This window comes from Stenella coeruleoalba (genome assembly GCF_951394435.1).
Source record: "Stenella coeruleoalba genome assembly, chromosome: 9".
Lineage (NCBI taxonomy): Eukaryota > Metazoa > Chordata > Mammalia > Artiodactyla > Delphinidae > Stenella > Stenella coeruleoalba.
Window position 1 is genome coordinate 38,891,772 of NC_137155.1, and position 18,392 is coordinate 38,910,163.

An 18,392-nucleotide genomic window follows, 5' to 3' on the forward strand; every position below is an offset into this window, starting at 1 on the left:
AAATGAAAATATCACCCCCCACACACACGTTAGAAAGGGGTGTCAAGTTAGAATCTTCTTTTCTTGACAAAGGTGGCAGCAGTCAGCGTCTACACAGAGGCTTGGGTAAAAAGTGAACAGTTGATTGACTTAGTGGTTCTTCAGAGCGGTCTACATATTTCCTGCTTTGATTGTTTAACAGGAAACAAGCAGGGACCCTCTGATTAGCTGATTGCACAAACTTTAGGGATCATGGCTGTAATGGCCTGGTAGCTCTCAGGAGTTTTTAATTGTCATTATTTAAACAGCAAAGTGTATGTGCGGATTGCTTCGCAGTTTCTAATTAGTTGCTTGAAGTCTACTGTGTTCCCCAGGCTTTCGCTACATGTAGACGCTGCAGAAGGGGTGATATAAGTCTTGGGAAGATCTGTTTCCTTAGCCTCCCTTTACCTCGCTAAATTCATGCCAAGGTCACAGGGTTAAACTCCAATAGGGATCACTTTTTCAGCCTTACTCTATACTAGATGTTACTTTTAACCTTTGAGTTTCAGAGGTGTGATCTGTGTTATTTTCTTTGGCATCATTCGCAGAGCATCGACATCCTTAAAGTCCAGCTTTTTCTCTTGAGATACAGCATAAAGTCTACTTTTTGGCATGACCTTCATCAGTTTATTTCATGCTTAGTGAGCTTAACATTTTAAGAAATCGCGATAATTAGTATGGGCACGTAAGGAAGGAAAATAGCTCAAAACTGTAGACAGGATTATGATATAATCTAACAGGGCAAAGTCTAAGTCACTTACATGTTTGGGGAAGCTAACTGTCTTGATTATATTTTCCCTTTGGCTTTGAAATACTCCTCAATTTTATACTAAGAAAATATTTTTGGGAAGATAGTATTGGGCTTACATTTTATAAGGAATAGAGACCAAGAAGAAAGAACAAAGGGTTATTTTTTCATTGTACAAGGCCAGTATGGTCAGTCACATTTATAGGCAGAAGCAATCTAAAGGTTAGAAAATCTGAATCTGACAGTGTTTCACTCTGTCTGCATAATTGCTCAGTTGCCCCCATGAAAATTTCTAAATCTCAGAAGGAAAAACGGAGATAAATAAACCTGTCATTGAAATCAGTATGAAGACACTTCTATATTTTATAGCTTAGAGCAAAACAACACAATGATTTTTAGCAGCTGTTGAGTGAATAATTTTATTTTGGTTTAGGTTTTTCTTTTGCGGTACGCGGGCCTCTCACTGTTGTGGCCTCTCCCGTCGCGGAGCACAGGCACAGGCTCCGGACGTACAGGCTCAGCGGCCATGGCTCACGGGCCCAGCCGCTCTGCGGCATGTGGGATCCTCCCGGACCGGGGATGAACCCGTGTCCCCTGCATCGGCAGGCGGACTCTCAACCACTGCGCCACCAGGGAAGCCCTGGTTTAGGTTTTTTAAGTGTTCTTTCTGTAATTATTTTAAGAGGTGTATTTCTGTCTCTTGACCAAAGGAAACTTTTAAAAAGCTCGTGATTTGGTCTGGTTTATAATTCACACTTAATGGCAGAAGATCGGCTCGAATATATTCTGTCTGAATTGTTTCTTTAGTGCAGGAGAGAAATTCATGCATTAATAGTGATATGCTTGTAGGGCCCTAGACATTCAATCCCCAATGTGACTAATTCCACATATTTTTGAGACAATTTGCTGGAGGTAGAAGTAAATAATCAGTAGTCATGAAACTGAGTTGTGTTTTTCTTTTTTGGTTTGTTTGTTTTTTGGTAAAATCAAAATATCTGGCCAGATATTCCAAAGAATTGGAAACTAACACCTTTGCTGCTGTAATCTATTTAATAGAGTCTTTTACACTTTGTATGAATAACAAATAAATGTAGCACAAACAAACCTTTCTTGTTTAAAAATATAGATAACAGAAAACTCTGGTGTATTCTTTTTTGTGTGTGTATAAACATTATAAAATTGGACTTTTAGAAAAAGAATAGCAAGCTAAACTCAAATAAGTGCAGTACAAACAAGAGACAAGGAAAAATGAGAGAATTTTCATTTGCTGCCAGTTGAGAAAGCAGAGTGCCAGTGAAAGTGTGGAAGAAAGATGGTATACCGGTAATCCAGTATGCCCTGAATTACCCACGACATTGTCCTAGTTTTTGCCTAACTCACAGAGTCTAAGATGCTATTAACTTTGCTTTGAAGTATTTGCATTAAAATTTTCACTAGTTTGTCATGTGCAGGTCAATGAGGTATTTACAAATTGCAGAATTTAATTTGCGCAAATAAAATGCACAGAGCTTAAAATTGATTACTCCCTCTGCATTGTTACTTAGAGCAGTAAGTAATAGCATTAACAATGAAGGCAAGAAGTATGATCGGATACTACAGTTTTTAAAATAGTATCTAAAGAAAAAAAAGTTACACAGCATTTTTATAAGTAAATGACCTCCATGGATTTATTCTGGCCTTTGCGCGTTTATAGTGACCTCTATATATACAGTTGTGTGTAAGTTTGTAGATTCCTGGGTTATATTCACCCTTTTACCTATTTTAAATCCCTATTTAATGGTAACAGTATATTTCATAGAAACCCTTAAGTTGGTTGTGGTGTAACCATTTCAGTGATTGATTTAATATAAATTTTATGTAAATATCATGGCTAATCATAGAAACTTAAAATGTTTTTAATTTAGGAGATATAAAGCAAGAGCCAGGAATGTATCGGGAAGGACCCACGTACCAGCGGCGGGGATCACTTCAGCTCTGGCAGTTTTTGGTAGCACTTCTGGACGACCCTTCCAATTCCCATTTCATTGCCTGGACTGGGAGAGGCATGGAATTTAAATTGATTGAGCCTGAAGAGGTGAGTTTAGTAGATTCTAGTTAGGAAGATCAGATGTGTTCTAATATAAGGAAACATAGACTTGATTAATATGCCAAAGAAGTATTTTTTAATTTTAAAACTATAGGGAAACATTGTGAATTAAAAGGTGGGCCAAAAAAAAAAAAGCAGGAATGTATTTAAAATAAGACATGAATATGTTGCAGGCTTTTTCCAGTTGCATACCATCCTACAGGAATTGAAGGAAATCAACCGGATTGTTAGCATAATCCTTTATTCAAGAGAGCAGGGCTTGGGAAGTCTTTAAAGGTGCATCTAAGTTGGGCACGTTTGATGGTCTTTGAGGAAGAGAGATGTCTATCAAAGTTCAACTAGTTTTGGGTATGGAGGAATTGTTCTTGAGAATTAGCAGTTATTATTTGGACAGTCTTGATTTTTGTCAAGAGGGTTAGAGAGGAACATTTAGAGAACAAAGTCATGTGTAAGAGGGTGTAGGGGAGACGTAGCTGTGGGCAGTAAAGGCACACAAGGGCCACAGTGGGAAATTCTTACTCCTTAAGTGTTTCTTAGGAGACACAGACCTGTACAACCATTGTTTCCCTTTGATTATTGGTGACATCTGTTTTGAATCAGCTGGGCTGTGTACGTTCCTTTGGAAGGTAGGAATAAAGTTTAAAATGTCACCATACCTAAGAAGACTCTGGATAGAGAGAATACAGTAAATGGAACACCTTTCATTCTGTTCAGCTGTCTTACTTCCTCAAACCCTCCCCCATGCACATACCAATGGAGTGTTTTCCTGAAAAACCTCTCAGTTCAATTTTTATTCTGCCCAGGACTAACTTTAGGCTTAAGCCTACTATTTTTTTTTTTTTTTTCTTTCTTTTTTTGGTTGCGGCCCATGGGATCTGAGTCATGCAGGATCTTTTCATTACGGGGCGATCTCTTCGTTGCCGTGCTCGGGTTTCTCTCTAGTTGTGGCATGCAGGATTTCTCTTTCTCGTTGAGGTGCGTGAGCTCAATAGTTGTGGCACACGGGCTTAGTTGCCCCACGGCATGTGGGATCTTAGTTCCCCAACCAGGGATCAAACCCGTGTCCCCTTCATTGGCAGGCAGATTCCTTACCACTGGACCACCGGGGAAGTCCCAAGCCTACTATTATTATTACAACATAACCTACCGAATAGCATTTTGGATCTCAAAAGAAAGGTGACTTTTTTTTTTTTTTTTAAAAGAAGATGTTGTGGGTAGGAGTTTATTAATGAATTAATTTATTTTTGCTGTGTTGCGTCTTCATTTCTGTGCGAGGGCTTTCTCTAGTTGTGGCAAGCGGGGGCCACTCTTCATCGCGGTGTGCGGGCCTCTCACTATCGCGGCCTCTCTCGTTGTGGAGCACAAGCTCCAGACGTGCAGGCTCAGTAGTTGTGGCTCACGGGCCTAGTTGCTCCGCGGCATGTGGGATCTTCCCGGACCAGGGCTCGAACCCGTGTCCCCTGCATTAGCAGGCGGATTCTCAACCACTGCGCCACCAGGGAAGCCCGAAAGGTGACTTTTATATGAAATGTTTGTGTCTTATCAAAGATGCTTTTTCTGCTGCTGTTAAAATTGACTTCAGTTTACATTAGCTGAGAAAGCAATGGAAGACTTTTAGCTAACATGCCTATGACTGATCATATTGGCTATAGGATCTAAACACCTCAGAAAAGTCGAAAAATTCAGAGAGAGATATCCAGCTATTTTTTAATTCAAAGTGATTAGTTTCATGTAGACTAGACATCTACAACCTAGACTAGGCTAATGGGCCTATACATCTTGCATTTTCTGCTCTATGAGACCATGTATTTAATCATAATCAGATAACGTGTCCTAATTTGATTTCCAGAAGATAAGGTGACATTACTTATTAAGATTTAAGAGATTATCCGATTCGAGTATGTATTAAATAAAGTATGAAATCAGAGGAGATGGTTAGTACAATTAAGTGTACTCCGGGTTACATCAATACCCTGGTAGCATTTGAGGGCTCAAGTTAAATCAGAAATTCAATTGAGTATAGGCTAAATGTTTGGGTGTTTGAATTTTGTACTGCATCTAAAACTTAATTTGGCTGTCAAAAGAAATTCATTTTTTATGTAGGTGTACTTAAATGATATAAGTGAAAGAACCGCAAAAATGTGAAGCACTAAAAATTGAGACTAGAAACACTTAACGTAAAGTAATTTGAAAGCCCTTTAACGTGATGGGAATGTGTGCTCTTCACCTCGTGAAAGATGTTAATAATCTCTGCAAGAGTTGCTTCATGCTAGAACTGAGGACATTCAACAGGGATTTATATCAATTACTTCCGTCCATCTGTGGTTAAAATAAGTGAGCAGAAACAGAATTTTTATTTTTGCCATCTATCTGTTAAGATGGGGGAAATGACTGAATTATGTCTGTGATTATTGATCCACTCAGAAGTGTAAAAATACTTAGGCACACGTGATTAAGTTCTTTATATAGCAATTGTTGATTTTTAAGTTGATCATGTTTGAACAAGTAGAATAGGAGACTTGACCAGGGGACCATTAAGTTACATCAAATTGTGAATTTCTGTGATTTTTTTTTTTTTAAATGCCGGGAAGGAATACAATTATTTCTGTTCCATACAACAAACCAACATTTAGACACCTTTTCTGTATCAGACTCAGAAAGTAAAAAAGGACAGGGGAATTCAGAGTCAGCCTAACTCCCTGGCAATTGTGCAATAAGCGCTCAATGTCTCCTAAGGCCCTTTGTTCAAAATGAAACATTCCATTTCTGATTGCTGCATTGCTCACTGCTACAATTGCTTCCATCAGGCAATGACTGTGCTGCTTATGTTTAAATTTCTTCTTTGGAAAATGTTTGCGAAATTTCTTTAGTCTCTGTGGCCCACGGTCACCCTCCTCTTTCAACTACACAGCAGTTAATTGAGGGTCTGTGACAGCACAGCTCATGAAAGGTGGCTCTGAAGCCATCCTTGTTGGAATTACTCATGAGTTCCGCTTTTTGTATTTCCTCTTGCAGTTTCAAATGATACTGAGTGAGACTGCAGTCTTGTGGCTGATTATCTGCTCAGTGTGTTTGGATAACTTTAGCAAGCACGTAATCTTTAACATCTCTTTTTGAGATATTCAAGATAACGAGATTTTATTTTTTAATTAATCATGGGTTCTGGGGAATTGTTCCAGGGAACAGTTATTGACATAGTGAAGCATCTGTAGGAGGCAGAGTAGAAGTCTTCTGCTAATATGCAAGCTTGTTGAGCTGGAAGAGTTATCGAGAAGTCTGATAGCCAGGCCCTGATTGTGGTTTCTAGATTTACTGTTGCATATTCAAGCGTGATTTTAAAAATAAATTGAATAATAATTGAACGATTGCATTTTCCTGTTTAATTCATTTGGTGATAAGGATAAATGCTAGAGTGCTATAGAGATCTTTTCACTCTCCTCATTAACATCCAAAGTTTTCTTTTGAAAGAGTATTAAAAGGAATTTACTGGAAGTATTGCCATCATCGTACCCACTCCATGTTGAAAATGGTACCTTGGCTTTTTTTTTTTTTTAACATCTTTATTGTAGTATAATTGTTTTACAGTGGTGTGTCAGTTTCTGCTGTATGACAAAGTGAATCAGCTATATGTATACATATATCCCCATATCTCCTCCCTCTTGCGTCTCCCTCCCACCCTCCCTATCCCACCCCTCTAGGCGGTCACAAAGCACCGAGCTGATCTCCCTGTGCTATGCAGCTGCTTCCCACTAGCTATCTGTTTTACATTTGGTAGCTTGGCTTTTAGTGGCGCCGGATATAGTGGTGATTGATGGGGTCATATGTGAGGGCTGAGTGGACTTTCTTAGTTGTTGGATGGTCTAGCCTATCCTGGAAATTATTTATGTTATCTGTTCATTTTAAGTTGCAATCTTTTAAAAAATTTTTATCATGATAGGAACACAACATGGGATCTATCTTCTTATCAAATTTTTATGCGTTCAATCCAGTATCATTAACTATAGGAACAGTGCTGTACGACAGATTTCTGTATCTTATTCCTTCATCTTGCACAACTTGTCTGCATCTCTCAGGCATATGAGTATACATTTCCCTCAACTTTATAATGAATGTGATATTGAAACAGCTCTAAGAATAAATTTGGGGGCTTCCCTGTTGGCGCAGTGGTTGGGAGTCTGCCTGCCGATGCAGGGGACACGGGTTCATGCCCCGGTCCGGGAGGATCCCACATGCCACGGAGCGGCTGGGCCCCTGAGCCATGGCCGCTGCGCCTGCACGTCCAGAGCCTGTGCTCTGCAACAGGAGAGGCCACAACAGTGAGAGGCGCGCGTACCGCAAAAAAAAAAGAAAAAAGAAGAATAAATTTGATTGTTTTAAAATGTCTACTGATACCCATGGTGCTGAGAATTAACTGGCATCATAAAAGTCAAACTCTGCTTATGGTATTAAAAAAACATCTTTCTCTCCCCAAAGACTTCCACTGTGTTGTCTTGAAGTTTGTTAGTTTGTTGCAGGTATTTTACTTTCTAGGTGCCTCCTGGTGAGCCTCTAGAAAAGTATCATTTACAAATGCATACCTGTTCAGAAATTGTTGTTCAATTTCAGGAGATACTAATAATTTATGTTCACATCCCCTCCAGGTTCGCAGGCTGTTCAGTTGTCATGTCTATTAAAGATTCACTGATGTCCATTGTTAGCTTTTTAAAAGACATTTTATTTAGAAATTATTGCTTTCACTTCTTATTGCCATCAGCCCATTTTGCTATTGCTTAGAACATTTACATTAAAACGAAGTTTATCTTTGGAACTTTAAGATGTGCCTGTCACAGTGACTCTGTTTTGATATATAGTCACGTCCCTGTGACGTTACGTCTCTCTGCTCTTAAAAAATTATACTGATATATGTGACTGAATTACATTGTATCTTCATTCAGGAAGTAGAAATTAGTGAGAGAGAAAATAGCAAAGATCAGTGTTTTTAAAAGAGAAAAAAAAAAAAACTCTGGAGAAAGATTACTGCTAATGAAGTAGAGAGAGACAGAATGATCTCTTTGCAAAGCATTCTGTTTTAGTATATTACACGTAGCAACAACTTGGAATTCTGTGAACATGAAGGAAAACTCTAACCCTATTTAAAAATGGTGTCTCAGGGTTACCTAGGTATGCATGGCAGCTGCAATTTCTGCTCAGATGAAGCACAAGTGGAAATTAATGCGAAGGTGACTTTACCTGGGGTCATAGAAGCAGGCCACCCTGTTCTGGATAATGCTGCATGTAGCCAGGGTAGTGGTGAGGTAGGGGATGCAGATATGTTGAGGAAGGAGGTTTTGCTGAAGCTCTGTTGAAGCTCGGAGATTGTTCACTAAACAACAAAAGTAGATATTCTGCTTTAGAGATTTTTGTCTGTGGACTCATATACACGGTGACCTTCGTATTTTTAGCATCTGATTACTGTTTAAATGAACGCTTAATTCCCCAGTGTAGTATTGGCTACAATTTTATCCTGATGCTGCTTCAGGCAATAAAAATTATTTGCAGTTCAGCTTACTAAATGGTATACTGTTTCCTCTGCTGTACACACTGTGCCACTTGTTCACTCTTTTATTCAGCGTCATGCAGGATATCTGTTTTCCTTTGGTTTATCATAGCCTCAAAAACACCTTTACAAAGAGATCACGAAGCCACTCTTGATCTGTAGATTTTATCTGAAAAGAAAAAATAAGAAGGAAAAAACAGGGAACCTCAGAATGCGAAGCATGCCTCGGCTCCAGGGTGATCACTGAAGGCCTGGTTTAAAAAGCAAACCAGGACGCAGGATATGCAGATCACGATAGCTTTTGTGTCTTTACTTATGTTTTTGATTTGAATGTGTTTTAGAGCGTTTGGAAGTAATTAATGAATTAACTAATTTTTATGAGATATGTTGATAAGTTTTTACTTAACACTACAATGTAATTCTGTTTTGGTGGCAGGTGGCCCGGCGTTGGGGCATTCAGAAAAACAGGCCAGCTATGAACTATGATAAACTTAGCCGTTCACTCCGCTATTATTATGAGAAAGGAATCATGCAAAAGGTGAGCAGCTAATACAGCATTAAAATTCATTGAAATGTTGCACATTCATCTGCATGTCATACTTTAAAGCCACATATCATTACACTGCTGAAGCAAGGTTTTCGCCCACTTTAACATATGCTTAGCTGTGTGTTTTGCTATTACAAGCCTTTCTGTTTATAAATGCATGGGCATTATAGACAAATGTGTAATAATATCATATACAAAGTAGTAGACTTTCTGGAAGTCCCCACTTTCCTGTGTTTGGTAGAAAAAATGTTGTTTTCGTACGAATATGGCAAGCATATATCCCCAGAAGTCATTGATATTTTGCTACATTCTCCACAAGTATATAATTTTGAATACTAACTGAATTGTTACCTTTTCCCTCTTGTTCTGGTTCTTAAAACATTCAGAACACTGCTTGTTCTCATTCTGAAAAACATTTTTTCGTGGCTGATTTCATTACTTGACAGCTTAACATCTTAAACCGTTGATTAAAAATAAGTATTTGATCTTATTTCATTGGTATAATGAAGTTAAATTTATTTTATTTCAAATGAGTGTCTCTTAATATTTCCAGGTAGCTTTTTTAAAAGGTGTGAGATAAAACAAATGAATTACACCTAGAACAAAATATAAAATTTTTGAAGAAGGTAATGAATAAATGAATAAATAAAGATAAAACATTTGGGTATTTGTTATTGTTACATCCTTCAGCCTTGCATGCATATTCGATCTAATAGTCTTGACTGTGAACAACGTTTAGGATTTATTCATCGTGAATATTACATTATAGTTTTATTATGCATCCTTTGTTCATTTGGGGGGACACAGACGTATATCACAGACTGTGGCATAGTTTTATGTCACCATGGTTCTGCCAAGAAAAACTAGACCAGTTGATCCATGAAACTTACTAGAAGACAGGGAAACAGCATCATTGAGTTTTCTAGACCAAAGGGAATCTGTGCTCTGGAGCTGGCCAGCCTGGAAGTTAGAACTTGGAAGATCCTTAAAAGATAAGGCTGAATTAGATTCTTAATTGCTTCCTATTTCCCTGAATCTCTCCTTCAAAATGTAAAACCAGTTACTATCTGCTCTGTCTTCTCCATCTCAACCCTGGAGTCTTTTTTAATTCCTCCCTTCCTCTCATCCACCACTCCCATTTGCAGCCAACCCCTTTCACATACATCCCATTGTTTTCGTTTTCATCACCATCTTCCTAATTGGGCACATCAAGTGGGCTGGCACAGTAGGTGCTCTGCAGGTCCCCTGGGCAGTGTTACACAAAATGCAGTCATGACTTTGGTTTGCATGCTACCTTCTCATTAGATCACCTTTTTTGAACAGATTCTTCTGCTACTAAGCAGTGGTATTCTTACCTCGTGAAGCTGCTGTGATTATTAAATGAAATTATGTACTTGAGACACTTGCATTGTACCTGGCGCAAAAGTCTTCAACAAATGGTAGCTGTGAATGCAACTCACACCCTGAATCCAAGGCATATCTAGCTTGTGTGTCTTGACCAGTAAGTCCCTTACTAAATGGAGCAGTCACAGAGAGCTAAAAAGTATCGTAAAATGTCTAATCATACCTCAGGTTTTAGACACAGTATTTGAGGGGGTATCTTCAGGATGACATGTCTGGTCTTAAATATTCTCAAAGGTGTTCAAACTTATGCTTATTACTGATACCACCACTTCCATGTTCCTATTTATTTATACAGTTATCACATATCCTATTTATTTACCTCTTACTTTAATAAATTAATAAGACAAGATGCTATCAAATAGTCAAATGACAGCATAGATGTTGAAAAAACAAAGAAAAATGTTGTGGCTCCTCACGTTTTTTCTATTAGGCTGTAATTGCCAAAGGAAACTATTAGCAACTATTTATTTGTCAGCTAATATAGGAGAGCAAAATGTTGTACATCACAGGCCTTTTGGGGTATTGCATATGATATAAGGAAAACCAGGTCGTTTAAAGGTGGAAAATGCAAAAGTTGAAGTCTACTTATAACTAGCACAACAATCAAGACTTTGGACAATTTTTACAGACGTACATATACTTATTCTTCCTTCCACGTGTTGAGCCATTCTACTTGCCACTCTCTGACACACCTGTGACTCTCATTGCTTCACTCTTTTTAGAATGTCCTGCCATCTTATCTTTACCTGTTAACATAATGGTTAAGTAAGTTCTAGTATAGTCATTCAGAGGAAAATTATGCAGTCCTTTAAAAAAAGAAAACTCTGATGTAGAATTATATATTTTAATGTATGGGGAAAGTGTTTATCTGACCACGCTTGTTCATGAACTTAAAACTCTGTGTGTATGTGGTGTATGTAAAAGAAAATAAAACGGAAAGATTAGAGGATAAAATAAAACCCAAGTGGATGGAAACATCAAAGAAACCCTGATTATTTTAGTAGTTATGAAAGAAATAAGAAATGAAGTAATGATCATTATACCTTATAGACAGTATATGTATGAATTTCAAAATTTAGAAATGATGGGAAAAGTATATACAAACATTTAAGCATTGGTTATTTCTGGTTGATATAATCAGATTATTATTTCTTTTGTCTTAATCTGTAATTTAAAATTTTCTTCCAATATCCCTGTATCACCTCTGAAATTTTAGAAGTTAACACATAATTTAAATAGCTAGTCTTTCAAATTTCATGTTTTATCTATCTAAGCATTGCAGTTTGTGTATACTGAATGTATAGCATTTTCCATATTATAACTGAATAACAGAAGACGTTCTGTCCCGTGGTTGGTTATCAGCCCTTGTTCTAAACTTTGTGGCATTTAACATAATCCAGTAATTATAGTAGTAGCCCTAAATATGTTTACTGTAAGGAAAATAAAACAGTGAGTCAAGGCAGAGTCCTTAAGAGGTTTTATAATCTTGATTGCATATTATACATTTTAATTCCCCACAGTGATTTATCGAATCATTTCTAATTATAACCAATAGCAACAGGTTGTACAAAAAAACTTCCAGTATCCTAAAGCAAATGCCTCCTTCTCAGCGGCTGCAGACAAAACAAAGCAGGTTATTAAATGCTCTGAGGTATGCAGGCCATTTATTTTATTTTTATTCTCAAAGTGCTTTGAACAAGGAAACACGGGAAACGAGGATTTAGTATAGTTAAGCTTTGTTTCTGATATGGTCTATTTTTACTTTTATGGCAGTTCCACCATTTCACCTTTACGAACTTAATTTCCTTTTTATAAAGGACTAAAGTAAATAAATTTATGCCAGACTCCTCTGTTTGCCATGCCCTGTGCTAGAGACTTCCATCTTAGTCTTGCAACAGGCTTTCCAAGAAGCCATTCCTGACTCCATTTCACACAAAAAAAAGGGGAACTGGGGGCAGTTTAAGAAACATGTCCAAATTCATAAAAACTAAGTCTTGGCTGTTTTCAAGCCTAAGGATATTCAGAGTATTTGAATTCTCTAAATTGATTCCTCTTACAGGGTAAAAAAAATCCAGGGCAAAAAACATTCTAAATCTGAGTCCAGAACAGCAGTGCTCTTTGGTAATTTTTTTTTTTCTTCCCAAACATGCACAGATAGTTTATAAACTATGAACTCACCATACCCCCACGTCACACAGCAAGTAGCAGAGGAGTTGAGTAATTTGCACCTTTCTAAAATTACTGAACTCTACATACACACAAAAAGTTACTGCCAAACTTAATACAAAGAACTGTATTCATCCACTCCCGCCCTGCCCAACCCCCCCCCCCCCCCCGTGGGTTTTTGAGAAGCTCAGCATTGTCTATTAATGGCAGCGGGGGCAGGGCTGTATTTGTTCCACTCAATTGTTTATAATTTCCTAGAGAAGCATTACTCTTCAAAATTTAAGTTTGGGACATGTTATTTCCTACAAATTACGCCACTTCTCCTTTATTTCAGGCAGCTGTCACATTCCTTTTTTTCATTTCCTCCTTATGCATCGTGTATTTTAAATTCCTTTCACTTTTTTACACTGTCTTACTTCAATTTGACACTTTATATACATCCTTACCTTCTGTCTAAGGCATCTTGCTTTCACTTTTAAAAGTGACGTACCCAGGATAATGCTGGGTACATCTCGATCCGTCTTTCGTTTAAATAAGGCTATGTATCTTTTTTTTCGGGTGAGAATATACGGTGCAAAAGAAAAAAAAAAGAAAAAAAGAACAGTTCACCCTGCGAATCAGTGAATCACTAGTCTAGTCTTATTAGGAACACAATACATTTTTCTTCCAAGGTTTGGAAGTTTAGTTTTTCTACAGTTTCAGAAATATAATGTTAAGAGGGAGACACTACACTTTAAAGGCCTGTTTATTTTATAAGTACTATAGATATTACCTTTTCAGACAGAGGGGAAAACATTGTAATGTGAAGATGCCTGCATGAAATCATTGATTTTTTTTTCCCCCAAATAGCAATGTAAGTTTACACTTACATGAAAACAAGCAAACTGCTCAGCTTTCTAGCTATATCTGGAATGAATGTAATTATTACTCAAGGTCAACATTTTGCATTTCCCTCGATTGAACCGTAGTTTATCACACAAAGTGAGGATTTTTTTTTTCTATCTGTTAATAGTTCATTGCTTCTTCTTTTGTTATTCATCCTTTCTGGAGTATTAAATCATGTTTTTGTTTATTTCTTTCTCTGCCCTTCCAATCTGGGATGGTGAAGATGAGTTGTTGGGTTTTTTTAAGCTGAGATGTAGTTGACATAACAACCTCACATTAGTTTCAGGTGTACAACGCAGCGATTGGATATTTGTATCTCTTGCGAAATGCTCACCACACTAAGTCCAGTTACCATCCGGCACTGCACATAAGGATGGGATTTCTCTTCCGTGTTTCCCTTAGGTGGCTGGAGAGAGATACGTCTACAAGTTTGTATGTGATCCAGAAGCCCTCTTCTCCATGGCCTTTCCAGATAATCAGCGCCCACTGCTGAAGACAGACATGGAGCGTCATATCAACGAAGAGGACACGGTGCCTCTGTCCCACTTTGACGAGAGCATGGCCTATATGCCAGAAGGGGGCTGCTGCAACCCTCACCCCTATAACGAAGGCTACGTGTATTAACACAAGTGACAGTCAAGGGCCTCCTCGCGCCTCTCCTCTTTTGCGAGATGCAGAGAATCTCTGAATTCTCTTCAATCTTTGTCTGATTTTTGTTGTTTGTATTTTATTTTTAAATAATAATACACAAAAAGGGGCTTTTCCTGTTGCATTATTCTATGGTCTGCCATGGACTGTGCACTTTATTTGAGGGTGGGTGGGAGTAATCTAAACATTTATTCTGTGTAACAGGAAGGTAATGGGTGAATGGGAGGGGGGGATTGGGGGATTACTTTTTACTTAGGCTTGGGATGGGGTCCTACAGGTTTTAAGTATGATGAAGCTCTATCATGTTGATTTGATTTCATAACAACCTAGAAAATGTTCATTTCCTCTGGGTGTCTATAGTACACAGTTAATTCACATTGTGTAAATATCCACTTGGAGACTATTTGCCTTGGGCATTTTCCCCTATCATTTCTGAGTCTCTGCAAGGTGTACAAAAAAAAACTACTGTAAAAGGCAGTTTAATTGTTAGAAATGACTGTTTTTGCACCTCTTGTAAAAAGGTATCTAGAGATTGCATTTGCTGCTTTTTGTTTCGTTTTGCTTTATATATGACTCTTAGAGGATAACCATAAAATGGGTAATTCTCTCTGAAGTTGAGTAATCACCATGACTGTAAATGAGGGGCACAATTTTGGACTCTGGCTCCAAACTGAGTCACAGGCCAGTAGCAGTATACGTATCTGGTGCCACCTTGCTCTTTAGATACAAATCATACTGTTGTTAAAGTATTTTGAAGCTCATTTCAGTTAAATAATGATATTTTTCATGGTCCTTTGAGATCTTCATTTAAATGGTAAATCTGGGATCACAATGAAGCAAAAAATATCTGTCTCCTTTCGCTTCCTTCAGTACATAAAAACATTATTTAATCAATAAGAATTAACTGTACTAAATCACATAATATGCTGTTCTAGATACAGCAAGCACTCCTTAAGAAAAATATCCAATACACTAAATAGGTACTATAGTAATTTTTAGACATGGTACCCATTGATATGCATTTAAACCTTTTACTGCTGTGTTATGTTGAAACATATATAAATATTAGATAATGCTAATGCTTCCGCTGCTGTCTTTTCTGTAATATTCTCTTTCATGCTGAATTTACTATGACCATTTATAAGCAATGCAGTTAACTACAGATAGCATTTCAGGACAAAATAGATGACTCGAACCATTTATTGCTTAAAAAATAGCTTATGCCATGCTATGCTATAAGCAGCTTTTATGCACATTGACAAAATGAAGAGTAAGCTTCAGCTTGCTAAGGGAAACTGTGGAAAATTTTGTAACTTTTGGTGAAATGGAAAATTATTTACAAACTGTCAAAGAATATGAGGAAGTTGCTGTATGACATAGTGCTGGCGCTGGTACTATCCATCATCTTGTTTTGGACACTCGTGTAAATGTGATTGGATTGTTTGAAAGAAGATTTAAAGATTTAAAGTTTCAAAGGTTTTTGTTTTGGTTTTGTTTTGCATTTGGAGAAAATACTGAAAGCAGGGTATAACAAAACCATAAGTAAATGGTGTTACAGTATCTCTGAAGAGCTTGCTAAAATGATTCAAGCAAGAAACACGAATTTTGTTCACTCCATCAATATCCCAGAGGAACAAAATTTTTTAAAGAGTCAGTAGCAAACTTTTAAAAAAGTCCTAAACACAAAGCCAAAATCGACTTATAAAAGCTTTTCATGATGAACACAGGAAAAATTGTTGAAAGATGATCTCCTGGCTACCCATTTTCCAACATGACATGGATCACAACTCATGTCTTTAAATTGAACAGTTATTGGGAAACCCACATACCATAATCAATACTACTCACATTTAATCCTACAAAAAAACTTCTAATTTCAACACATCTATGTAACCTGTGATTTCAAGGCTTGTTCTACATTTACATTATATAGCATTAGGCCCATTATGGGCTAATAAATATGCCTTAAAAATCAGAACTTTTCCCCCCCACTTTGCTCATGTGGCCATTTACAGCATGTAGAATAAAAACAGATTTTAAAATATTCAGCTAAAGTTTTACTGGAAAGAGAATTGACACATTTGGAGAAATTGAAGGAGAAATTGAAAGTGGGTCCTTAAAATATGATCTAAGTGAAAATTATATTGAGTATTCTTTTTTTTCTCTTTTTCTTTTATTCTTTTAAAACTTCTAGTTTGACAGTGAGAAAATTGGGCTATGAGTTATTTTAAGGCATCAAGGAAGAATTGGTATTGATTATATAATATTAAAGGACAAATTATATATTTTGCTGTTTACGGTACTAACTCAGTGAATGAAGTAAGTAATTGGCCAACATTAAGTATATTTCTCATACAGAAGGGTTCAAGACATTACATTATAAACTCTTGGGAAATGTATCTAAATTTTTTTTTTTGGTTCTGTTCTTATTCTACTTTTTGTTTGGTTGTATTTTTATTTTCAGATAGATTAATAAATCTGGCAGCTGATTTCTGCAAGATTCTTGTGTTTTGAATTTCTAATTGAATTGGCTATTCAAACATAGAAATCAACAACATAACATTTTCCTTCAACTTGGTAAAGGAAAATAAAAGAATTATCTCCCCTCATGTTTGCTGCCTTTTGATGTTAATACCCAACAGACTAATTACAACAAAGAATGTCACCTCTGCAATAACTAATGAAAGATGATTTTCTTTAAGTTATGCCTATAAAAATGCTTAAAAATAAAAATGCACACAGCTGGCAGTGCAGAGCAGTTTTCTCGAACTATAGAAAGTTCTTGGGGGTCACTTAATTGAAACTCCTTTTTATAGATTTTTATCAGTTTCCTGTAGATTTTATAACAAATTACCACAAGTTTAATAACTTAAAGCAACACAAATTTATCCTCTTTTAGTTCTAGAGATCAGAAGTCCAAAATGAGTCTAAAGGGGATAAAATCAAGGTGTCTGTAGGGCTGGTTCCTTCTGGAGGAAGCCCATCCTTACTTCTACTTTTAGAAGCTGTTGTCATTTCTGGCTCCTGGCTCCTGGCTTCCTTACTCCAATCTCTGCTTCTGTGGTCACATCTCTTTTTCCTCTACTGTAGTCAAATCTTCCTCGGCCTATCTCTTATAAGGATATCTGTGATTACATTTAGGGTCTACCCAGATAACGCAGGATAATCTCCCCATCTCAAGATCTTTAACTTAATCACATCTTTGACGTCCCTTTTGCCAGGTAAGTTATCATTCACAGGGATCAGGACACAGGTAAGGGGTTATGGAGGAAAAGGGGTGGCTGTTATTCAACTTACCACACAGATGAAGACACTGTGTATTAAAAATACTGATTGACTTACCTATGGACAAAAATGTTCTTATTGATGGATCTAGGGTGAGAAATTACTGAAGAACATTTTTGTTTACCATTGAGATGGTCTCACTTTACTCTGCATAAAAGGAAATGAAAGCATTCTATGTTAAAGTTCACCTACTCCATTAAAGCATCTGATAATCACATAGAGCTTTTAGGTTATTTAATTCCCCCACATGTAAAAATTATGTAATGAGAGAAAAATATAGTGTGATAATTACAGAGTTATAGCATAGTTAACTATGTTATCCAAGTCAGATTATTTTTTTTAATATAAGTTTCTTTTGATGCTAGTATGGGTTGTTACTCTACAGCCTTAACATCTACAAGTTATTACTGTTTAAGAAAGAATGATATGTAGAATATGTTTGTTACTCAAAAGAGCAATTTTAAAATATGAGTCAACTTATGTTTATATGACAAGGAAAGAAATCTATTACCAGATGTCTTAGCATTTGGCTAGATCATAGGTGCTTCTAAAATGAATGTTCTATCAGGTAGCATTTTCAGAGCGTATAATGACAAAACATTACAGAGGGGAAGACCATTTGAATGTTTCTTACTTGGTGTCTCAAAAGAGAAAAACTGAAATTTGAAAATAAGAAATGAGTGAGCTATTTTCCAGTTGCAGTTTGATATGGGGAAGGGGAAAAATAGAATTCTAAGAAAAAAATAAAGATGGGTAAAAATAATAGAAGGAAGTTGAAGGCAAATGAACATATTGAGCAATTGTGAGAAGAATTACATCAAAGCCAAGTTTCCATAAGATATCAGTGTTGGACATGATACTGAAGAATTCGGCTCAATTTACTCAGAACTCAACTAGTACATACCTTTAAGACTTAGCTTTTTTTTTTCTTCTTTTTTTAATATATGAGACTTCTTTAGAAAGATTGATTTATTAAAAAAAAATTTTCTGGAAAGATGTAGTTTAAGAAGAGGAGAATTTGATCAGAGTAGTGGATGCCTTTACTGAAAAATATTGACGATTTTAG

General features: G+C 36.8%; 1 protein-coding gene across 3 annotated transcripts in view; it reads left to right on the forward strand.

Moving 5' to 3' along the window:
* The window catches only part of ETV1 (ETS variant transcription factor 1), a 93,211-nt gene extending 78,991 nt beyond the window's left edge, over window positions 1-14,220 (forward strand). For all 3 annotated transcript variants that reach the window (XM_079931643.1, XM_079931642.1, XM_079931644.1), the window contains 3 exons: window positions 2,674-2,843; window positions 8,828-8,929; window positions 13,796-14,220. In XM_079931643.1, the coding sequence (XP_079787769.1) occupies window positions 2,674-2,843; window positions 8,828-8,929; window positions 13,796-14,017 (494 nt within the window). In that variant the 3' untranslated portion in view covers window positions 14,018-14,220. The remainder of the gene's footprint in view (window positions 1-2,673; window positions 2,844-8,827; window positions 8,930-13,795) is intronic.
* Window positions 14,221-18,392: the final 4,172 nt, after the last annotated feature.